This window comes from Ceratotherium simum, chromosome 3 (genome assembly GCF_057802395.1).
Source record: "Ceratotherium simum simum isolate JZ-2026a chromosome 3, ASM5780239v1, whole genome shotgun sequence".
NCBI classification, from domain to species: Eukaryota; Metazoa; Chordata; class Mammalia; order Perissodactyla; family Rhinocerotidae; genus Ceratotherium; species Ceratotherium simum.
This window is the reverse complement of record NC_141902.1, coordinates 36,942,988-36,967,548: the sequence shown is the minus strand read 5'-3', so window position 1 is coordinate 36,967,548 and position 24,561 is coordinate 36,942,988. Positions and strand designations below refer to the sequence as shown.

Here is a 24,561-nt window from a genome sequence, read left to right as displayed (position 1 = left end):
ATTTTGAAATCAGGGAGTGTGATACCTCCAGCTTTGTTCTTTTTTCTCAGGATTCCTTTAGCTATTCGGGGTCTTTTGTTGTTCCATATAAATTTTAGGATTCTTTGTTCTATTTCTGTGAAAAATGTTGTTGGAACTTTGATAGGGATTGCATTGAATCTATAGATGGCTTTAGGAAGTATGGACATCTTTTTTCTTTTTTTTTTTTTAGATTTTATTTTTTTCCTCCCAAAGCCCCAGTAGATAGTTGTGTGTCATAGCTGCACATCCTTCTAGTTGCTGTATGTGGGACTCGGCCTCAGCACGGCCAGAGAAGTGGTGCCTCGGTGTGCGCCCGGGATCCGAACCTAGGCCGCCAGCAGCAGAGCGTGTGCACTCAACCGCCAAGCCACAGGGCCGGCCCTGGACATCTTAACTATGTTAATTCTTCCAATCCAAGAGCACGGAATATCTTTCCATTTCTTTGTGTCTTCTTCAATTTCTTTCAGAAATGTTTTATAGTTTTCAGTGTACAGATCTTTCACCTCTTTGGTTAAGTTTATTCCTAGGTATTTTATTCTTTTTGTTGCAATTGTATATGGGATGGTATTCTTAATTTCTCTTTCTGCTACTTTGTTGTTAGTGTACAGAAATGCAACTGATTTTTGTATGTTGATTTTGTATCCTGCAACTTTAGCATATTCGTTTATTACTTCTAAAAGTTTTCTGGTGGATTCTTTAGGGTTTTCTATATATAAAATCATGTCATCTGCAAATAGTGACAGTTTCACTTCTTCCTTTCCAATTTGGATCCCTTTTATTTCTTTCTCTTGCCTGATTGCTCTGGCTAGGACTTCCAGTACTATGTTAAATAGGAGTGGTGACAGTGGGCATCCTTGTCTGGTTCCTGTTCTTAGAGGGATAGCTTTCAGTTTTTCACCATTGAGGATGATATTAGCTGTGGGTTTGTCATATATGGTCTTTATTATGTTGAGGTACTTTCCTTCTATACCCATTTTATTCAGAGTTTTTATCATAAATCGATGCTGTATCTTGTCAAATGCTTTCTCTGCATCTATTGAGATGATCATGTGATTTTTATTCTTCATTTTATTAATGTGGTGTATTACGTTGATTGATTTGCGAATGTTAAACCATCCCTGCATCCCTGGAATAAATCCCACTTGATCATGGTGTATAATCTTTTTAACGTATTGTATGTGATTTGCTAGTATTTTGTTGAGGATTTTTGCATCGATGTTCATCAGTGATATTGGCCTGTAATTTTCTTTTTTTGTGTTGTCCTTGTCTGGTTTTGGTATCAGGGTAATGTCACCTTCGTAGAATGAGTTAGGGAGCTTCCACCCCTCCTCAATTTTTTGGAAGAGTTTGAGAAGGATAGGTATTAAGTCTTCTTTGAATGTTTGGTAGAATTCACCAGGGAAGCCGTCTGGTCCTGGACTTTTATTTTTGGGGAGGTTTGTGATTACTGTTTCGATCTCCTTACTGGTGATTGGTCTATTCAAATTCTCTACTTCTTCTTGATCCAGTTTTGGAAGGTTGTATGATTCTAAGAATTTATCCATTTCCTCCAGATTGTCGAATTGGTTGGCATGTAGCTTTTCATAGTATTCTCTTATAATCTTTTGTATTTCTGAGGTGTCTGTTGTAACCTCTCCTCTTTCATTTCTGATTTTACTTATTTGTGCCTTCTCTCTTTTTTTCTTGGTGAGTCTAGCTAAAGGTTTGTCAATTTCGTTGATCTTTTCAAAGAACCAGCTCTTGGTTTTATTAAATTTTTCTATTGTTTTTTTGGTCTCTATTTCATTTATTTCTGCTCTGATTTTTATTATTTCCCTTCTTCTACTGATTTTGGGCTTTGTTTGTTCTTCTTTTTCCAGTTCCTTTAGGTGCATTGTTAGATTGTTTATTTGAGATTTTTCTTGTTTGTTGAGATAGGCCTGTATTGCTATAAACTTCCCTCTTAGAATTGCTTTTGCTGTATCCCATAAGTTCTGGCATATCGTATTTTCATTTTCATTTGTCTCCAGGTATTTTTTGATTTCTTCTTTGATTTCTTCGTTAACCCAGTCGTTGTTCAGTAGCATTTTGTTTAATCTCCACGTATTTGTGGCTGTTCTGATTTTCTTCCTATAGTTGATTTCTAGTTTCATACCGTTGTGGTCAGAAAAGATGCTTGGTATTATTTCAATCTTCTTAAATTTATGGAGACTTGTTTTGTGGCCTAATATGTGATCAATCCTGGAGAATGTTCCATGTGCATTTGAAAAGAACGTGTATTCTTCGGTTTTTGGATGGAATGCTCTGTATGTATCTACTAGGTCCATCTGTTGTAGTGTGTCATTTAAGGCCAATGTTTCCTTATTGATCTTCTGTTTGGATGATCTATCCATTGGTGTAAGTGGAGTATTAAAGTCCCCTACTATTATTGTGTTACTGTCTATTTCTGTTTTTATGTCTGTTAATAATTGCTTTATATATTTAGGTGCACCTACATTGGGTGCGTAGATATTTACAAGTGTTATATCCTCTTGTTGGATTGTTCCCTTGATCATTATGTAATGCCCTTCTTTGTCTCTTTTTACAGTGTTTGTTTTAAAGTCTATTTTGTCTGATATGAGTACTGCTACCCCAGCTTTCTTTTCATTGCCATTTGCGTGGAGTATCTTTTTCTATCTCTTCACTTTCAGTTTGTGAGTGTCTTTAGGTCTGAAGTGTGTCTCTTGTATGCAGCATATATATGGGTCTTGTTTTTTTATCCAGTCAGCCACCCTATGCCTTTTAATTGGAGCATTTAGTCCATTGACGTTTAAAGTAGCTATTGATAAGTATGTACTTACTGCCCTTTTTCAACTTTTTTTTTTTCCCTCAGTGTTTTAGTAGTCCTTCTCTGTTCCTTTCTTCTTCTATACAGAATTGATGGTCACTTTAGTTTGACCTCTGTCTGAAAGCTGTACTCTTTAACTCCCCTCCTCCTTCCTTTTATGTTTTTGATATCATATCTAACCTCTTTTTTGTGCATTTGTATCCATTACGTTCTTATCATGGAAATAGATAATTTTTCCTATTTGTGGTCTTCTCTTTTCCCCTTAAATGAGTCCCTTTAACATTTCTTGTAGCACTGGTTTCTTGGTGACAAACTCCTTTAATTTTTGCTTGTCCGGGAAAATTTTGATCTCTCCTTCCATTTTGAATGATAACCTTGCTGGGTAGAGTATTCTTGGCTGTAAGTTTTTTCCTTTTAGCACTTTAAATATATCGTGTCATTCTCTTCTAGCCTGTAAGGTTTCTGCTGAGAAGTCAGCTGATAGCCTTATGGGGTTTCTTTTGTATGTAACTTGACATTCTCTTGCGGCTTTTAGGATTCTCTCTTTATCTTTAATTCTGGACATTTTGATTATGATGTGTCTTGGTGTGGGCCTCTTTGGGTTTATCTTGTTTGGGGCTCTCTGTGCTTCCTGTACCTGGATGTCTGTTTCCTTCCTTAGGTTAGGGAAGTTTTCATCTATTATTTCTTGAAATAGATTCTCTGCCCCCTTGTCTCGCTCTACTCCTTCCAGGACACCTATAACACGGATGTTAGTGTGCTTGATGTTGTCCCAGAGGTCCCTTAGACTGTCCTCACTCTTTTTAATTCTTTTCTCTTTTACCTGTTCAGCTTGGGTAATTTCTTCTAGTCTTTCATCCAGCTCGCAGATCCATTCTTCTGTATCCTCTACTCTGTTTTTGAGTCCCTCTAATGAATTTTTCATTTCCAGTATTGTATTCTTCATTTCTGATTGGTTCTTTTTCATATCTTCCATTTCTTTGTTGACATTCTCACTGAGTTCATCTATTCTTCTCCCCAGATCAGTGAGCATGCTTATCACGCTTAGTTTGAACTCTCTGTCGGGTAGGTTGCTCATTTCTGTTTCACTTAGTTCCTTTTCTGGGGTTTTGTCCTGTTCCCTTACTTGGAATGTATTCTTTTGCCTCCTCATTTTGCCTCTTTCCCTATGCTTGTGTCTATGTATTAGGTAGGTCAGCTACGTCTCCTGCTCTTGGATAGGTGACCTTATGTAAGTGATGGCTTAGGAGGCTTCCAGTGTGCTTCCCTCAGTTCTCAATGTTCCAGGGGTGACCCCTATGTGGGCTACGTGTGTCCTTCTGTTGTGGCCTGTTTGCTCTCCCTGTATGCACCCAGGGAGGCCGAGTTATGCTCCTGGCCAGCTGTTGTAATGCTCAGCTGCTTGTAGTTGTTGTGGGCCCTTCAGTCTCTTTATCAGGTGTGGGGAGCCCCAGCACAGTTGGCTGCAAGTTCTAATACCACATTTGTGTTGCAGTATTTCTTTTAAGTGAGTAGGCCCCCGGCATGGCAGGTTGTTAGGCTCAGGGCCTTACAATTGCTGTAAGCCTCTAGCCTATTAGGTCTCTTGTCAGCTCTCTGAGGATTGCAGCTGGGTGGGGCTGGCCTCAGGCACAGGAGCACCCAATTGTTTCAGGCTTTGGAAGGTGGGGCAAACCCCCTATGTGGGTCTTTGAGAAGCACAAGTCTTCTTCAGCTGACAAGCCCTGCTGCCCACAGGTCCACACACACAGTCAACACAGTCCTGCCCCCTGTGCGCGCCCCGACCTCCCCAAGCAGACCCAGTCTCTCCACGGCGGGAGCCCCACACACTCCACCACTGCCCCACACTCTCCACCCGCTCCTTGTGCACGCCCTGCCCCACTGAAGTCAGCTCAGTTGCCAGGCTGCAGAGAATCCAGTCACCAATCTATGCAGGCCCACAAGTTGCCTGAGGGCTTGTTGTCGGGTCGGGCCAGTCTCTAGGGTGGGCTGCCTGCCCTGGCTGAGCTGGATTAAATCGGTGCTCTAGCGGGTGGGGCAGACCCTGGGCTAGCAGGCCTCAGGGAGAACTCCAATGGCGTCTGTGTCAGCACGCCCACACCAGGCCACAACAATGGCCACCGCCAATGTCCCAGTCCCTGGAGAGGTCTCACCCCTCACCGAGATGCACTCAGGGCCTATTAGGTGAGTCTCTTTTCACCACAGCACTGTGCACCTTTCTTTCTGGTGATTTTAGGATGCTTTCTGAAACGGGTGAGTTTGCGCGCGGGCCCTTTAAGAGCTGGTTTTAGTTTCTTTGTGAACCGGGTTTTCTGGGGGTGCTCCCCAGTGTTTTAGTAGCAGGCAAAGTCAGATGTTATGCCGCTGGTCTCGATTGTTCTGGGTCCACAAAATGCCCACAGCGGGGGCGCTCCCCGGCTCAGGGCCCCGCGCCTCCAGGGAGGCTGTGTACCTGTGGGCTGCTCCCTGCGGCCGTGAAGCTGGTGGCTTGTGAAGGCGGCGTTTTTCCTCTCCAGAAGGGAGTCTCTGCCTCTTCCACCTCAGTTAGGATTGTCCGTTGTTGCAGGAGTTCCTCTTATCCAGTTTTCAGTTCTGTCTCAGGGATAATTTTTCCACGAGTAGTTGTATATTGGCTGTGTCCACGGGAGGAGGTGAGTTCCGAGTCTGCTTACGCCGCCATCTTGACTCGAGATCCTCCTTGACCTTTTAAGATGAAGAATTCTATAGCTACTGTTTTCAGAAGAGTGGATAGTCAATTTCTTTTTCGAGCCTCCTCTTACAGTTTACATTAAAATAGCAATGGTTCATGCTGATGTCAATTTGGTACAATGTAATTTATCTTGATGCTAAGAGTTTTGCTGCGGGGTGCCAGCAAAAGTTAAAAGTCATGATTTTAGACTCTCATAGCCATGTCATGTGTTGTAGGGTTTGGATCAGAACAATCAGAGGGGAGAGGTGATATGAGTGGGAATTTGGTGTGGACAGAGAGGAGCCATTTTTGCCCATCAGCCTTTCAGAGGGGCTCTGCCTTCTAAACCCATGTGCTTCTGGTATTTGACGTTCGTGTGTGTGTGTGAATGTGGGTGAGAGAGAGAGAGAGAGACAGAGAGACAGAGATTTTGGGGTGGGGTGAGGAGAGCTTATGGCTTTATAATGTGTTTCTGCAAATAGTATTAGGGGCATAGTGAGCCTTTATGTACAGGAGTTTAAGAGAGGGGAAGGAAAGCAGAATGATCTTAAGTAATGAATTTTGCCGTTAAAAGAGGTAACACCGTTCCATAGCATGTCAAGTGAAGCTACCTCTAACAAGGACCCGTAAGCTGAATTTGTAATATAATTCAACACAAAGTCTCCAGATTTAAAAAAAATATGTTATCCTGATGGGGAAGGGAAGTATACTTATTAAGAATCAGTGTTTTTATTTTAAGGTTCCCTCTAAACCTAAGCGTTTGCTCCAGAACAAGACAGAGAAGAAAAAGTATGAAAGACTAAGAGCTAATTCATTTTGGGAATGAATTTAGGATCTTAAAATTTGAGGTTTTTCTATTTATTATTCTTCCTTCAAGAAAACTACTGCTACTGCCTTTATTGTAAATTTCCGTAGAACCTAAGGTTTATTGCCCTTCAGTCTCTCTCCGAAACACATGACAATAAACTCTTGTAAGAGGAAAAAGCTATCACCTTGATGGCATAATTTAAATTTTTAACAAGTTGTTTATTTCAATATAACCTGCTGATTTGAAGGTCAGTCCTGGAGTAAATGTGGAACATGCCTGGGAAAAAAGCTCCTGCTCCCAGATCCTTTTTCTGTCCTATCTTGATATTTTCAGTTACTTTTGGTCTGCTCCTTAAAAGTGAATTAAAATTCTCTCCCAAGACTTCACATATTGAGCTACTCTGAGAATGAATGATGTCATGTTTCAAGGAATTATTTGTTTCAAATCAGTTTTCCAAACTCTATAACCGTTATGAATACCTTCTCATTCTTGATTCTTCACCTGGGTACCAAAAATGATTTCGCAATTTATACTTATCTATCTAGGGTAGCATAATCATATATGTGTTTTTAGCATGAGAGAGAAAAAAATCAAGGGAAGAAGATTCTGTCTCACTCAGCCAGTCCTTTCTGGTGTTAATGTACCTCAAAGCCAGACCTTAACCTACTCATAAAATTTCTTATTCTACCTGTTATTAAAACTGGAAATTGGTCAGTATTCTAGACTCGTGGTTAGCCCATCTCAAACTCAAGGTCTGCTTATTGTAAGGATTTGGCCTTCTCTTCACAAAATAATTTGATATTTTATGTGTATTAGGATTTCTTCCAAATTCTTTCTCTTTAGTCATCTGTTTTTGACCAAAGGTATATTCATTCTCCAAAAGGTGATAGCTATAAAGTTTGGCCCAAGTTTTCAAGGACAATTCCTCCCGCAATAACACTTACTTCTAAAGCTTCTGCACAACATGCAATTGTGTTGCCCCCCCCCAGTGCCATCATTCATGGGTCAGAAAATGTGGCTATGAAAATTGTATGTGCTTCACTCCTGTTTTTCCCTTTGTTTTCATTGTTCTTGTTAGAAACAGAACTGGACTTTAAAAAGGATTTAATACATGACACTTAATGACAGTAAAATATGAAATTGTATCCTTTTTGGGGTCTGCATCTTGGGGGTCATGTCTCTTTCCTGTTTTTAATGTGGCAGGCTAATTTGTTGTTTTGTTCTTTTATTCCACAAGTCCAGCAAATGTGTATTCTTAAGCTTAAGCAACTCAGTCTTTGTGAATCATATAGTAACTGTGAATGTTACTATTACTATAATTTCTTTTTGTGTATGCTATATTGGTTTAAGACTAGAGTTTACCCATACCTCATAATCTAAAGCCAGTAGAGAACAAATCAACATGGCTACAGTAAGTATAAATATAAATTCCCATATGATTTATTGTTGTTCCTTGTACATAAGAAACAGTAATATACAACTTACACTGCTTTAGAATGTAAAATGGATAAAAATGTGTACAAAAAAAGCACATTCCTAGAAAAAGGTATTGGCAAATAGTAAAAACTAGGGGGCAGCGGGGGGTAACAAGCAAAAAACAAATCAAAAACAAAAAAGAAACCAACAATTCTTCAATTCAGTGTGCAAACATTTTATAAAAATAGAAATACTAACTCTACAGGCAGTATTTCCTGATAAATTATTTAAATAGCATATCTACACAATCTGAGATATCTATTCCAATGGCAATGAGAAAATAATTTATAAAAATAAAGCAATGGCATACAAGATGATAGAAAAAACATAACTTTCAGAAAATGTATTGAACATTTCAATGCTATTTCCTTATTGGGAATACTTTTCTGCAAAGAATTTTATACTATGTACAACATTGACTTTTTTAGGTACTACAGTAGCTAGTTTGTTAGACACTTAAACTCCTTCTGTTTGATCCAAAAATTCTTTACTCAGTCACACAACAAATGAGGTAATATTTGTATATAAGTTTCACCTTTGTCCTTTTTTTCTCGTTTGGAAAAATGAAAAAAAAAATATAAGCGTAGATGCTTTTCTTCTTCCTGGAAATAGGCACAAGGGATGGGGTAAAACAGTATCGAAGACCTCCTGGCTTTCTTTGCAATCTAACAACTTGCAAATGGACAACCAACTAATTCCACTTGAAAAGACAAAACAAACAAGGGGAGAAGAAAAAAAGAATCCCAAATCATTCATTCTACGCACAGAGTGAAGAGCAGCTGACTGTGCTGTTCTCCTTGTACAGCTCCTGTGAGAGCCTTCCTCGTAAATCTCGACTACCTGCTCTCAGATACTTTCCATACCAAACCTAGATTCCAGGTAGAACAGAGTTAATAAATAATCTGTATTTACAATCTTACAGTCATGAAGACTCATAACAAAGATGACACGGATAATCCTCATGCTTCTTCCTGTTCCATGAATAGTCTTTCAGACAGATCCTCCAGAATAGGTAAAAAATAAATATTTTACATTGTAAAGCATTTGTAAAACAAAAACTTACAGTCCAAAAGAGAACTGGAAATCTATGATATTCAGGAGAAAAAGAGAGAAGAGGAATGTTTTAGTTAAGTTGATAATATTTTTGTGCCTTTCTAACCATAAAAATACAAGCCCGGCTGCCCCTCCCTTGGGAGGCAGCCCGGTGCTCACTGAGATGGTAGGTTTTCTTATTTTCCTGCTACATCTGCACGAGCTACATCTGGAAGAAAACCAACAGTTTCAATGTAACCAGGCAGAAGCAGCCAGCACTGCCTTACACTGGTTTACTTCTGACTCCCTCCTCGGTCACTAAAGGTGATGTGTAAGGGGTGGGGATCCGAGAGGAAGTCCAGAAGCCAATCTTGCCCTCCCTTCCCTGCTTCTATTTAAGTGCCTATTTATGTGGGTTAGTCAGCTAACACCGGTCAGCATCATGAAATCCAGCCATAGTCTTTCGATCCCCTGAAAATGATTTAGTACCAAACATGTAACAGTTCCTCCATATTTTCTTCATACAATCATCTCTTGGATACGCGCCCACCCCTCAGGGTTTGGCCCATGTTCCCCCTAGTCCTGAGGGAGTGTGTCGGGGTGGTTTGGTTTGCTAATTCTAGTGAGTCCTCCCTTCTCTCACATGCCTGAAAACGCTTTTGAGTCCACTGCTCAGAAGGGCCTCATAAGAGCACCCTGCACCGTGACAAAAGCCCAGTGGAGCGGGCACCTTCCCACTGAAGCAAGTGGATGCTTTTGCTTTTTCAAAAGCACAAAGTTTATATTTTTGTAAGAGTCTCTTCTCATTCAGAGGCTGAATGCTGAGTCTGATTTGGGAAATTGCATTTTCTTGAGGCAAGTCACATGTTCTAGGAGTCCACACTGATGCAAGCAGAGAAAAAAGGAAGGCAGGGAGGAGAGATCCTGGGGGTTTTCTTAAGCCCATGGTTCCAGAAGGTGCAATACCAGCATCGGTTATGATCAGTCTTTTGATCAACAGTTGGATGATTATGAATCTGTTAAATAAACAAACAAAAATATATAAACAAAAACGAATTCAAAGGCATTGTCATCTTAATATCAGTTAATAAATTAACAGCATAATTTAAGATTGAACAAATTAACGTTTAATTTTATAAGCTGACATTAGGCTAGGCGATTGATATCGCATGACCTTCTAGAACTTAGGCTATGCTTTCTAAGGCACTCAATGTTTAGGGAGTTTTATTTCAATTCAGACTCAAAGATTACATTATAATTTAAGTTTTGTTGAGTAAAACCAACCATCTTTTTTTTACTCTGACTGATCTTGTAGGCATCAGGCCTTGACCCAGGAAACATTTATTAAGCACTTATTTTGTGGTAGGCCCAATGCTGGACTCAGTGAGAGCTTAAGTAACCACTGAGTGAAAAAGAATGGAGGAAAAAAGCTAAGGTTAGTACTGAAAATTAATTTAACACGCCATATGAAGGCAGTACTCCTTTCCCCTCCTTGCATGTGGGGAAAGGCTGTGAAAGACAACTTATGCTATAATGGCATGACTGAAACTATAAGCAGTGTGAAAGACAGAAACATGTACAATTTTAAAGAATTAATGTGGTCTCAACTGTACAGGAGCTTGTCTGCCATTTCTTTGCACAGTCTATGAAGAGCATGGAGATTGCTAAGCAAACTAATACTGTTAACAAGGACTCAGGATTTCATAAGCCACAGTTCATAGGCATCATTTCATTTTCATTATTGTATCAACAGCAAAATATAAATAACCCTATATCTAAAATAGTCTTTAAATTGTTCTCCCATAATTGGCATTCTTGATAGTAGTCTGAATTAGAGATATCAACTGTACATTCACTGTAATGTGGCTCCTACCTCTGCATTCATATTTCAGGTCGGAGAAGAACACCATTTCTTGAGAGAAGACAAACAACCCTAGCCTGCCACCAGCATAGGTTTTGTCATAGATGGGTCCTGAGTCAGCCATGATTTTCTTCCCTTCATACATCACCACTCTGCAGGAAAAAGAAACTCGCATTAGTGACACCCATACTTTTTGGGCTCCTCCTTCTTGCCCATCAGGGTGACTATAAGTGAAATTGAATCCTTGCAATCTTACCTAATGAAACCTGTCTTTGGCCTGTGGCTGAGACGCCATCTGTAGGCGGTGAAGTCTTTCCAGCCTATGTGACGAGGGTCATGCCACAGGGTGCGCACCTGAAGGAAAAGGAAAAGAGGAGGTTGAAACACAGCTCCATCGTGAGAAGGTTTCTATTTCATTCCGTAAGATACAGTGCTTTAGAGGTATCAAGTTGACCTAAATTAGAGGGCTTTGATGTAGGATTTTTTCCAAGGCCTCTTTCATTTGATGTGTCCTTGAATGTAGACAAAATGGAAGGGAATGAAACAAAGAGGGAAGGGAAGCAGCTTTTTTGTTTGAAGAGGCTGAAACTGCCTTTAGATTTGAAGGGTAACTCTTGGTGAAGGCGAGCTCCCCTCTCACACACTATTATGTTTTTACAAAGCACAGCTTAATGCTGCAATTGGTGATGTTGAACTTGATGTCTAAGATTTCCTGTTGGGAGTCTTGGCCAAAGCACAGCATCCCTAGTACGAGTCAAGCACCCATCCATTCTCTCCCTTCTGCAGGGCGTTCTTACCTGGCCAGGGGTGTTTCCTGTGTGCCACAGGGCATTCCGCAGGTGCTCGCCAGGCCCCGTGGTGGAGTTCACGACTTTCACAGAAAGGCCTGAGTATCCCTGAGCCCTTGTAGGGTTGGTGTCCCAGTAGGACTGGGTGACTTGCTTCCACATCACAACATAGAAGCGGCTGCTGGACTGGTAGCCAAACACAAACCCAGCGTAGTCATCGTCCCTCTCGGTGTTGATGAAGAAGGTGCCACTGAAGTCCACAGCATTAAACTCATCATAACCTGGAAGATGAGGCCAGACCCAGGTTAAAACCTGTAGCCTTCAGAATGTCCTCTGTTACATTCCCAGACATCCTTAGTGCCCACAGGGACACATGCAACTGTAGGTTTTCTATTTGTTTCTTTCCCATGTATGCGTTAGCCTTTTGTTTGAAGAACCCATTACTCACCTATAGCAAGTCCAGGATCACAGTTGACAGTTTGGACGAGTTCTTTACCCTGATGGCGTACAACCCAGTTAGGATCATTTTGGGATGTCCCTTTGGGATCTAGAGGAATCATCTGGAATCGGCGGAAATCGGTTTCACTGATATCAACGTTTTCAGGACAGATATCATCAACATCTGGCACATTGTCATGGTCAAAATCATCTTTGCAAGCATCACCTCGACCATCACCTAAGGTCAAAAAGGCAAGACTTCAGTGAAATTCTGAAAGGCTATTACTACTGGTGTCAGAAATTCACTATCTTGTCCAAGTTGGCATTTAGTCTCTTCATCCTTTCAAATGCATTTAGCTTTGTTTTTATTTCCTCAATCCAGACAGCCACGGTTTCAGTTACTCTCTTAAAAAGTGGCTCCAATGACTTACCATCAGAGTCCTTCTGGTCGGGATTGGGCACGAGTCTGCAGTTATCCCTGTCATCAGGAATGCCATCATTGTCATCATCGTGGTCGCAGGCATCTCCCTTGCCATCTTTGTCATGGTCAGCTTGGTTGGCATTGGGCACATAGGGACAGTTGTCCAGGTTGTTCTGGTGGCCATCTTCGTCAATATCCTGATTGTTGTCACAGGTATCTCCAATGCGGTCTGAGTCTGAGTCGAGCTGAAAGAGAGAAATAGAGGGTAAATTGAAGTATAAATCAATGTTAAAGATAACTTATGGAAGATTCTCTAATGTTTGATATGGCCAGTGGGGTTTCATGTCTACGTACTACTGCGGGAAGATAATATCGACAAATTTTAAAAGTTTTTTCTTGATCCTTGTTTTCATAAAGGGATTTTAAGAGATTTTTTTTTAAATATAAAATTTGAAATAACATTAAGTAGAAAGCATAATTTAATCACTAAGGACAGAATGCAATATCTGCTTATATCTTAATGTTAAATGAAATTCTTTGGGTACATTTTGTTATTTTCTATTGAAGGTTTCAATCGTAAAATTGTTGACATGTCAACTTCTACTCTTAGGTCATGAACTCATGGAAATATACTGTTTTTTGTGCATACTGGGTAATGTGTATAGTCGTGATTGATTGTTTTCTTCTTTTTTAGGTATTTGGTTTTATACATCTAGTCCATAAGGATTGTCACCTGTTGGCTCAGGTCAAGTCAAAATTCTAAACTTTTTCAAAACTATATTTCTTAGAGTATTTTTACATTACTCAGTGTGCGTGGGATGCTTAGGAATTGTCTATACACAAAGTGGAATTTTTCTTGCCAGTATTTATGCTCTTTACTAGTATGATTTTCACATAATGACTGAATTTTGTTATAAATTTTATTACAATCTGAGGAACCAGAAACTCATCCAGGGAGATTAAATGATACTTAAGTTGTATTTATAGTAAGGTCCAGACTCAAAATAGAGGACCCTCAATGCCTTTGATCAGCACAGCTCTCCCACATCATTCACACTTTCTTGTTAAGGCCCCAAAGCTATTCGTCCTGGTGCTTTTGTTTTTACAGGACCTCATAACAGCAAATATCAGGAGGAAAAGCTGGATTTCTAATTTCTTGAATCTTATCAAAGTATTTTTAAACAGCTGGTTTCTAAGCTTCCAGAACAATGCATTTTAGGGAAAAAAAAAGCAAAAGCCTTAACTTTTATCCCTAGAAAATAATGATGGGCAATTACACAAGAAAGGAAATACTTCCAGACATGGAAGCTGTTCTGGCTAATGTCTACTTGTAGCACTGCCTAGCACAGGCAGAGAGTGATGTGTTTGCAATGCCATACACTTTTGAAGAATGACCAACAGGGATTTCTCCAGTTTTTGAAAGTATTTTTAGTTTGATGATTTTCTTACAGCCAGATTGTATCATTAGCCATGAAAATGGCTGTTTATTTTGCTTAAGGATTTTTTTTCTTCTAACCCTTAGTCTTAAATATGATTAATATCACTGTAGAGTTGTTAGTCACAGATTTCTGCTTTGTATAATTTATCTTAGTAATGGTAGCTCACACTGAGCAAGTCACGTAGACCTGCTTGTAGAAGACAAGATTGAAGCTACAAGATTGTCACGCTGAAGATCCCTATGGGACTCTGCAAGGAGCTCATATCAGGCAAACTGTTCACATGAAAATATTGCAGTTGGCTATGAGACCACTTCCATTCCATGGTAATGGAAGTGTTTGAATTCTATTTAACTCCTTTATTTTCTCGAGGGATATTCCAACACTTTACTGAAAGATTCTGAAAGGAGTCCACCTACCTGATCTGGATTGTGTTCCAGGGGGCAGTTGTCACACTGATCTCCAACCCCATCCATATCTGTGTCCCTCTGGTCCACGTTGTAGACATACTGGCAGTTGTCTCGCTCATTGAGGATACCTGCAGAGACAAGGGACAAATAAGAGCTAGAGTCTTCAGCCTCGGATGTGTCAACCAAACCACACACTAACAGCCAAGGCTGGAGAGAAGCAGGTTGAAAGCTGGGCAAGGTCACCATGGCCTAGGGCCTGCTGGAGTCAGGGAGCGCCTTACCATCCCCATCAATGTCTGCAGCGCAGGCGTCTCCTTCCCCGTTGTTGTCTGTGTCAGCCTGATCTGGGTTGTGGTTGTAGGGACAGTTGTCACAGCGGTCTCCCACATCATCTCTGTCATAGTCATACTGGGCTGGGTTGTAATGGAATGGACAGTTGTCCTGCAAAGAGAAGACATGGAGCATTTTACAACATTGCCGCAGAAACCAGCTCAAGCCTCAAACCGCAGGCATAATGCATATACTGATTGAGTACCCAGTGTAAAGTGATCACTGCAAGAATTAAGAGCCAGGACATAAGTGAAAAATGCATTCCTGTTGGTTACAAGTCAGTGAGATGTAAATATAATATTTCAGTTCTCAATATGCCCAAAGTAAGTTTTACTATAATTAAGCTGGGACCCTTGAAGAGAATCTGAGGAGCAAAGTGTCATTTGTTTATACATTGTAATTTCTTGCTCAAATCAGAGGGGGGTAAGTTGTGATGAAAAACAAAACTCATTTAGAGATTCTCTTGGCAACATCTTATGTCCTCAAACTACTGAAACACAATGAATAATTTCTAATTATCTTATCAGTTTGGTATATTTTACCCTATAACTCTGTAGTTTCATTGACTCTCAAAGTGTTTCAAGCTGTTGCTGAATAGAAAAGATGAAAAAGGAGTGGAAAACATTTTGTTCTTACCCTATCATCTGGAATTTTATCATTGTCATCATCATCATCACAGGCATCGCCAACTCCATCCTTGTCATAGTCTTCCTGGCCCGAGTTGGGGAGGTTGGGGCAATTATCCTAGGAAAGAGAAGACGCACATTACAGCCACAGTCTGCATGCCCTCTGCTCAGCTCATGCACAAGGGGGTGACACAAATGTTGCAAAAAGAAAAAGAACCGAATGCTGCTCTGCAACAGCATACACTTTTTATGGGAAGACAAAAAAATTAAATGTTTTCTTGGGAGAGAGATATATATAATTTGTACAAATGCTCTAGGCTTTATACATGCGGGAAGACAAGTCACACTCTGCTGGTATTTGGTAGAGCAGTGAACTTTTTTTTGGACAAAACTGACTATGGAACACAGTTGCCAAAAGGGCCTGCCCCTTTCATGTTCTTGGCACCAAGTGATTTAATATTAATGAGAATTAGTGCCTTTGGGTGATTTAATCGTTCAGTTGCATTTTCATACTTTAAGCAATTCCTCAGCCTGTTCCTTTGAAAAGGGTGAGGTGCCTTCTTTCTGGAGGCACACGAGGAAAGCCAGCTGTACCTTTTTGCAGTGGTAAGTTGCATTGGCCACGCACACCAGGTCCTCGTTGGGCCAGCCGTCCAGGTCTGTGTCCTCCTCGCAGATGATGCCATTGCCAGCGTAGCCGGGCTTGCACTCGCAGCGGTACATGGGGTCACTGTAGTGGCCCAGGTAGTTGCAGTTGGCGTTCTTGTTGCAGTCGTGCGTCCCGTCTGTGCAGGGGTTGCGGGGCTTGCACACCTGAGGGTGCAACACCCTGATGTTAACACAGAGCCTTCGAGGGTCCTCAGATACGCGGAAACAAGAAGAACCCAATCCCTGTCATCTGAGTGGACAGAGGCTCCGCAGGGAGGAGTGTGGGTTACCTCGGTCCTGCCCTGTTCTCCCCCTGAGGATGCCCAGTTTACAGGCTAACACTGCTTCATGTCTGTTTTTCCTGAAACTGCTCAGCACCTAGGCATGTACAAGTCCATTGGCTCACAACTAACTGCAGGGCAGCATTTTCAAATGTAATGGACTATTTCTCCCCTGCAGGATTTACCATGGGTTTTCTAGTCATGTTTCTGAAAACTAGATTGTACATTCACCCCCTGCCCTGTTTTTTGTGAAGGGTATAGATGACATTCCTCCCTCTCATGGCTGTAGACTCTGGTTTACTAGTCCGGTCTACTCTACCTGCTTGTTGGCAGCGGCGTGTTCCACGCCCTGGCCGAAGGGCTGCGAGCCAGTGAAGCGCGGCGGGCAAGGCAGGCAGTTGTAGCCGGGGTCTGTGTTCCTACACCTGTGCTCTCCGTTGTGGGTGAAGCAGGCGTCAGGCACTTCTTTGCACTGTGGAGGAGACAACAGTTAGCTTAATGTTTAGCAAACACTGCCACGAGGAAGTGACAGGACAGGTCGGCTGCTTTCCTGGATCTAGTACTGAGCCCTCGGTCCCTCACCTCATCGACATCTTCACACTGGATGCCATTTCCGCTGTAACCAGGGGGACACGCACCACATTTCCAGCTGCCGTCAGGGTAGCTAGTACACTTAGCACCAGCAAAGCAGGGGTTGGACAGGCATCCATCTGAGATGAGAGAGACAGCAAACGGTTGGCCTGAGCTGCTGTTACTGCCATGCTGGTACTTAAAAAACACTACAGTGTACAGTATTGTAGGGTCTGTGTAACTGACAGCTTGTTGAGATTATGTGGTCCGCCTGTAATTTTAGAGTACTCAAACCACTCGGGACCATTTAAACCTGGAACCCCCTTGAATGCTGACCACGGCATTCACTTAAGAAACTCCTGAGGGTGGTCTTGTCCTGGGCTGCAGGACTCACCAATTGGACAGTCCTGCTTGTTGCAGATCTGGTTCTCTGTGACATCACCAACGCAGTCCTTGCCTCCAAACTGGGGTGCGGGGTTGTTGCAGAGCCGGCTACGTTTCTGCACCCCTCCTCCACAGGTGACAGAACAGATGTCCCACGGGGACCAGGGTCCCCAGCCTCCATTGACTGTAGGAAAATGAAGCATATGCAAAAATTAGGGTCAATTTTCAAACATCTTACTGTCACAGAAAACTCTAAGTTTGTTCAAGAAACTTCTGCTACTGGCACGAAAAGAATGTTTGGGAAGAGGGGGAGTTTGAAATGGTTTTCTTTCTGTGTTTCATTAAAGAAGCTGCTGCGCACGCAGGACTTTGCTTCTGTTTGTTTCTCTAGGAAGTAACCTTTCCCCTACGCGACCCACCAAACCGGAGGCAGAAGATGCCAGGCAGCCAGCTGGCCGAGCTGCCGCTCAGGTGCAGCTGCGTTCACACTTACTGGGGCAGGCGTCTTTCTTGCAGGCTTTGGTCTCCCGAGCTTCGCCTTCACAGGGTTTCCCATTCATCTGGGGGCTGGGCGAGTTGCAGAGCCGGATCCTTGTGATCACACCATCACCACACGTCACAGAGCAAGAGGACCACGGGGACCAGTGGCTCCAGCCGCCATCCTGTTTAACTGAAGTACAGAGCTGATGGTTATCAGGTGTTTACCATGAGCCAAGCGTCGTGCTAACTGCTTTAAATGCATTATATAAATAAAATTCTCAAAATAACCCTATCAAGAACTATTATTATCCCTAATTTGTAGATGAGGAAAGAGCCTCAGAGAGGCTAAGTTGTGCTCAAGGTTGCACAGATAAGTAGGAGAATTGGGGTTCAGATCCGGAGATACTAGAACCTGTGCTCTTAACCTCTGTGCTATGGAGCTGCTCTTGCTGATGACAAGGTCACTTCTCCACATTCCTAAGTGGCCAAGATGCTCACATCTCTTATCACACTCCTGAATGTGGCAGGTCCGCGTCTGGACGGAGGATCCCTCGCATCGGTTGTTGAGGCTATCACAGGAGCGGCCACGCTGCTGGATTCCATTGCCACATGTCACGGAGCAGGAGGTCCACTCAGACCATGGGGACCAGCCATCGTCTGCAGAGTCGCTGGCTGCAGGGGAAATGGGCTCATTTAGTGCATGATCATTAAGACAAGCTATTCTTTAGACTGCTCTGGACTGGTTCAGACTAAAAACTGCTTTAGACTGTTCAAGACTTTCTTCTCTTGCCAGAGGGTGAAAATCAATATATTTCTTAGGCCAGCAGCCAAGCGGTTTATCCCAGGTCATTATTGTACAGTACTGGGGCAATGGAATGCTTTGCCGGGGTCAGTACAACTGTGCCTTCTCCCAGTGTGTGTGCTCCTCATTGTTGCCTCCTTTCTCCTCTCTCAGCCTTTCAGATGAATTTCCCTTTCCCGAGTAAGATATCTGGATAGACATTTCCAGTCACTTCTGACTTTCAGGGGAGCCACAGACCATGTGTCTGGCAGATGAGCTCGAAGGCAGCTCAGCTGCTGTTGGCTTTGGCTCCAGCTCTGTCATGAGGGTGATCAGTGTGCTGCTCTCTCACCCTAGCATGTGGGGCCTTCTCTGCATGCATTTTCACAAGAGGAGGACGTGTTTGTTTACCATCTGCCCAGGCACCATGACTACAATATCACATCTAGCTGTAGCAGACACAAGACAGAGAACCTGTTTTCTCTTGCCATCAGTTGGAAGTTCTCATAGCAAACCCTGATTCAAGTTCAAAACTTCACTAGTCTCCAGCTACTTTGTTCCCTTTAACCCACATGTCAGGTGAGTGCTGAACAGAAACAGATATACAGATGGTTATTACCGTGCCAACACTGCTAACATGATCCCTGGATGGGACTCGTTATTCTGAGCTGTGTGTGTGTGTCCGTATGTGTGTGAAGGGCAAGTGCTACTTTCCTGTTTTATTCCTGATCTTAGTTGTGATGAGTCATTTTTATGACTTGTACCTACTACATTCAAAGTAATTAACTTATACTGGCAGCAAAAACCAGGGATAGTGTGCCAAACAATATTGTGCCTTATTTCTTTTAATGCCCTGAAACTCAAACTGCTGATGTTCTTAGGCCTCTTGTTCTTTCAGATAAAATGGGTAGAACTTTCAGGCCCAATGAAGTCCAATGCTCACACTATAGCCCATCAATTTCTCTGGTGAGATTTTAACTCTGGGCCATGAGGTCAAATTCTAAAAGCAGTCAACTTAGAGCTGTTGCTGCTACATATTCATCTCTCCTTAACTCAACGCATAAAAACAGAATCAGTAAGCTATACCAAGATCATTACTGCCTATACTGTAATCCAGAAGGGTAATTAAGATTTAGTCATAATGGAATTTTGGGCTCTATACAGCAGATAAGCCACCAGTTAACCAGATGCTGCAGCAAGAAACTGAATGAAGACATGATGGAGATGAGGGTGGGGTTCCAGTGTTGTGTTCAGCTGTCCAGTGTTTATGTAGAACTGACCTAGTCACTGAAGAATGGTTATGCAGTTTTAGGAACTTACGCCAACACCGTGGGCAGCATTCTCCATCAGGAACTGTGGCATTGGAGCAGGGCATGATGGGGCAGGACACTTTTTTGCAGATAGTGACTGAGTTCTGCAGGGCAAGAGTGAGGGAGAAATGGGTTACTGAGCATACTGCAAGCAGAAGTTGACATACTATAACGTTTCAATTCCAAGGTGACACATGGTCAGGGCTGTAGAGGCTCCAGTAGAAGATCTGTCTCTGTTGTATTTGCAGTCACCAGTATTGCCGAGACAGTGCTAGTGCTAGGTACTTGCCACTCCATTCCTTGGAGAGTTCTTGCTTAATTGGTGCTAAGTCAACAGTGGAAGTTATGGCATGAAGAATTTATCTAGAGGGAACTTAATCAACATCTGAAATTGAACTCAAAACTCAGCCAGGACTTTTTCAGTTTTATCTTTATGTGGAAAAGAAGATCAATGAGCATTTTTTCCCTCATGTATAGATCTGGCTTTATACTATATTGGAGAAGGATGGGAATTTGATGAAGTTGGCTCCCAAATCCAGCAATCCATGATTTGTATTTAAGCTGGACTTTGTTCAATGAGCCAGGTAAATTCTCAAACTCACCTGCCCCGGGCGTTGGGGAGGGCTAGTGTGACACGCGCACGCTGTGGCAGTGCCATCTGAGCTAAGGAGACAGTTACAGCCTGACAATGTCAGGCTCAGTGATTTGAACAACAATCAGTACTGTATTAGCATCTCTGTGTCACAGGTGAATACAAATTAGGGCTGGGGGAAAACAAAAGGAATGTTCCAGGTTTTATTCCTGACATTCAGCACTTAGCCTTTGAACTAAAGCAAGTAAATTATTCAGATGTTTTAGTATATTTGTTCTTTTAGATACCTAGCCTGAGGTATAATTAAACATTTGAAAAACTTTCTGAGAGTTTGACGAAGATTTTATAGATGTTATAATTGCATCTTAAAAAAACCACTTGGGTATCAGGCCATGGAACATAAAAAGAGCTTGTGTGGCCATCTGAGTATTTCCTTGGAGACTGTGGCTTCAAACACACGCCATCAATTCATATTTCAGCTAGTAAAGACCCCTTACCTGACAGCGACACTCAGTGCAGCTATCAACAGTCCATTCCTCGTTATTCCTGTACTGAACTCCATTGTGGTAGCAGAGGGGAGGCCTCCTCAGCTCATTGGCCAGCTCTTTGTTCTCTTCAGTCTAAATGGGGGAGAAAGGTCATTAGTGTCCAAACTCATTTTCAGTCATTCGGGATCATCTGTGATTCCTTCAGGGGCTCATGCCAAAGGGCTGGGAGCGGGGGCCACTGACCACTTTGCGGATGCTGTCCTGAAGCGTGGTCACGATGGTACGCAGGCCCCTGAGCTCCAGGACCATGTTGGACAGCTCGTCACAAGAGATGCCGCAGATGGCTTGCAGATCCTTTGTCTTGTGGCCAATGTAGTTAGTGCGGATGGCAGGGCTGGAACCATTCACCACATTGTTGTCGAGGGTGAGAAGGACATTGGCAGCTGCCAAATAAAGAAACACAATGAGAAAAGTGATGGAATATCTTCAAAGAGATGCTCTCCCCAGCCTGCCCCTCGAGTTCCCAAAAGATTTCATTTGGGGCAAGAGATGCAAGTGGGGAGGGAGGGGCAAGTAGGGAGGGGAGAGGGGGAGGGGGGGAGAGAGAGAGAGGGTAATACCCTTTGAGGTCACTTTTGTACACCTCTTAACTATGTTCCTTGGGGTAATTTATACACAACCTCCGTTGCTTAAATTTCTCAGCTTGTTTTGGGTGCAATTCCCCCTGATTTCCCTATAGTCCCTAAAAATAGCAGAATACTCACAGCTGGAGCAGCCTTTGTTCCTGAGGATGTCCTCTGGTGTGGTTCCGAAGACAAACCTCACGTTCTGCAGCACCCCCTGTGGGCAGAGGACACACATTACTTGTAGAGTGTGTGTGTGTGTGTGGGGGGGCGGTGTGAATGGGTGGGGGAGACTGTTTATGTTAGGAAAAGCACACAACAGATGTTCCACAAGTTTGAAAGAGCTCCCTTTAAGATCACCAAGTCAAAATAATACACCAAGATAAATTGCCAAACAACTTTAAAATCTTAACTGTGTCTTCTGCCAAGTCTTCAGTATTTCACAAAGAACTCAGTTATCAGCCTACTGAGAACAGAGGAAATGGAATCTGACACTAAGGCCGGAGGATTTGATGACAAAGAGTTAAATGTGGGAGTTTCAAAGCCACAGTTGCAAAGAGCTAGAAGTGTAAGCAGGGAAAAAGCTGCAGCAGTGAGTATTCACTATTTTAACCTTTTGAAACCCACCACATCCCCGTGAGGAATCAAATAGCAAAGTGGTATTTATTCTGCTCATGCAAAGTATCCATCCATGTCAAGCAATATTACAGTTGGTGGAATGCATTTGAAATAAGTTATTTTCCTAAGAAGAGGATAGAGAGTATCTAAAGCTGGAACAGGCTGTTATAGGAAAACTATTGTTTCCTTTGGTGGTTTTCAAAGTGTGGTCCCCAGAAAACCAGCACCAGCCTCACCTGGAACTTGTTAGAAATGCAAATTATCAGGCCCCACCCCAGACCTACTGAATCGGAAACTTGGTGTGTGTGTATGTGCAGCAGTATGCGGTTTAAGAAGCCCTCGAGGTGATTCTGGTGCTCTCTAAAGTTTGAGAACCACCGCTTTAGTCCACAGGCAGTATTTCCTGTACTGGAACCCCTGCCTCTCCTGCTATAGCCCTCCTGACAGATCAGCTGGCTAGCAGTGACCCCATGGACTAGGAATCGGAGGAGGGGACCTCACCTGGAAATTGTCATTGACACCTCCTTTTGCGATGCGGAGTCTGGCGATGCTAGCCAGGTCCCTGGTGAAGATGCTTTGGATGGGGACGTCCAGCTCAGCATTCTCCATCTTCTCACAGTCGATGTACAGCTGGGCCCTGTCCTCCTGCACAAACAGGGTGATGCTCTTCCACTGGCCAGTCGCCAGGAGCGCTTCTTCCACGGACACCACATGCTGCTTGCCCTGCACGGTCAGGCTAAGGTCAAGGGTGCCCGCCTTGCCATTGGAGACCACGCTGAAGATCTGGCCAGAGTGGTCTTTCCGCTCCACGGCCAGCAGTGTGCCCCGAGTCTTCTTCATCTGCCTCAGGGAGGCCAGCAGGAGGAAACCTTTCTCGGCCCGCACAGCATCCACTAGGTCTTGGAACTTGTCATCAGGCACAGGGGGGATCAGGTTGGCATCCTCGATGCGGAAAGCTGGGCTGGAAGGGTCAGGACCCTTCACCAGTCGGCGCCCAGAGCCCTTGCGGGCAGCGCCCGTGAGTTCAAAGATGTCGAACACGCTGTTGTCTCCTCCAGACTCTGTTACACAGGAGCAAGACAGGCAGTGAGCCTTCTAGGCTGGGGCCAGAGGGGAGGGGCTCAGCTCTGAGGGGTGGGGTCAGAGGGACAGGGTGAAAATGGCAATCACTGAAAGAGCTGAATAAACACCACAGTCGCAGGGAACCTGCATCTTGATGTTGAATCAGGGCTCGGGGAGAAACAGCTGGGAGAGGAGAGCATGGGAGGGAGACACAGCTGGGGTAACCAGCAACTCCTCCTCTTCCTTCTCCCCCAAAAGGTATTATACAGACTCACCTGGAATGTGGTTGGAGCCACACACATGTAACAGGAACAGGACACTGAGTGCCCAGGGCAGCCCCATGGTGGAGCTGTTTGTGCCCAGCAGGGATCCTGCAGCAGGAAGCACAGAGCCCAGGGTCAGAGGCAGCCAAGCAAGGAGGGTGGGCAAAAACTGGGGAGTGGGCTTGGGACCAGGGCTCTGGGGATCCCGCTTTGGTCCCACATTTGCTGGGATAAGGGATGAGGCAGATGAAGAAGACTCGGGGCACACTGCTGGCCGTGGAGCGGAAAGATAAGGGGACAACAGTATTTACTTTGGAGAGAGCATCCGAAAGAAAATGGGCGAGTTGAGGGGAGGAGATTGCGGTTTTAAAGTGGGGGGACCGCAAAGACCAGCAGCCTAAGGGCTTTTCCTGGGGAAGTCGAGGACCAGGAGATGTGGGTGGGGGCGCAGGGAGGGCACGGGGAAGTAGCGACTCTTCTGGAGGACTGATAGGAAGGTTTAGGGAGGATTTGGAGAATAGAAGAAAATCTTGGGGTGTCCTGAGAGTTGGTTTGTTAACTCCAAGGCTGGAGAGGATGGCTCTGGAGCCCTTCCACGAAAAGAGTGCTCCAGTGTCTGGGAGGGACAGGATGGGGAAGGTAAAAAGTATGAGATCCGGGGCCCCTGGCGGGCTGAAGCCTCGGAGCCCGAGGTAGGTGGCCAGGGGCAGCACTGGTCCTCGGCAAGCGCCCAGAGACCCCTTACCTGTGTGCACACAAGTCAGCGGCCGGGAGTGGCGGCGAGGGCGCAGCGGCGGGCGCCGAGTCCGGGAGAGCGCAGGGAGGGCGGTGCGCCCGGGCAGCAGCGACCGGAGTCGGAGGCTGCGGGGTGAGCTCACGGGAGACCACACTTGCCGGCCGGCTCGGGTGCTGTGGCTGGCGAGGCGGAGGAGCCGCGCGCTTTTAAAGGGCCGCTCACATTCCTGGAGATTCCTCTGGCCAATGGGAGGCGGCCGGGCAGGAAGCGGGAGGGGGGCCAGTCTGGGTTCCTCTCTCCGCCCCCCGCTGCCTGGCGCACAACTTTCCAGCTAGAAAGTGAAGGGGGGCCGGTCGGGGTCGGGGCCCAGGAGCCCTGGAACTTCTCAGAAAAATAGGTGCCCGCCCACGCAGCCGTGGCGCACGCGGGCTCAGTACTTTGGCTCTTGCGCCACGCGGTCCCGAGGCGGTCGGTGTGAGCATCCCAAGCAGCAGCGGAGCTTTGGCCAGCCACCCAAGACCCTGAGAGGGCCTTTCAGGCAAACCCGTCTCCTTGAATGCCTAGAGGATGGCTGAGGGGTGGA

At 44.1% G+C, this 24,561-nt stretch overlaps 1 protein-coding gene across 1 annotated transcript; it reads right to left on the bottom strand.

The window, feature by feature from the left end:
* Nucleotides 1-7,740: 7,740 nt before the first annotated feature.
* On the bottom strand, nucleotides 7,741-24,173 carry THBS1 (thrombospondin 1). The gene is made up of 22 exons (XM_004421399.3): nucleotides 23,988-24,173; nucleotides 23,255-23,350; nucleotides 22,419-22,978; nucleotides 21,441-21,516; nucleotides 20,920-21,119; nucleotides 20,686-20,808; nucleotides 19,607-19,700; nucleotides 18,004-18,177; nucleotides 17,519-17,695; nucleotides 17,036-17,209; nucleotides 16,654-16,781; nucleotides 16,391-16,543; nucleotides 15,737-15,955; nucleotides 15,153-15,260; nucleotides 14,468-14,627; nucleotides 14,196-14,314; nucleotides 12,351-12,585; nucleotides 11,930-12,157; nucleotides 11,491-11,762; nucleotides 10,950-11,047; nucleotides 10,706-10,845; nucleotides 7,741-9,848 (listed from the first exon to the last, which is right to left on the bottom strand). Exons 2-22 carry the CDS (start codon nucleotides 23,319-23,321, stop codon nucleotides 9,841-9,843), a joined length of 3,513 nt encoding a protein of 1,170 aa, XP_004421456.1. The 5' UTR covers nucleotides 23,322-23,350; nucleotides 23,988-24,173; the 3' UTR covers nucleotides 7,741-9,840.
* Nucleotides 24,174-24,561: the final 388 nt, after the last annotated feature.

Excerpts from the sequence above, each read along its gene's own strand:
- THBS1 (XM_004421399.3), bottom strand. The coding sequence starts at position 23,321 with ATGGGGCTGCCCTGGGCACTCAGTGTCCTGTTCCTGTTACATGTGTGT. Across the intron at positions 15,261-15,736 it reads CAACTTACCACTGCAAAAAG|GATAATTGCCCCAACCTCCC; the intron begins GTACAGCTGGCT and ends TCTCTTTCCTAG. Across the intron at positions 14,315-14,467 it reads TGCAGACATTGATGGGGATG|GTATCCTCAATGAGCGAGAC; the intron begins GTAAGGCGCTCC and ends TTGTCTCTGCAG.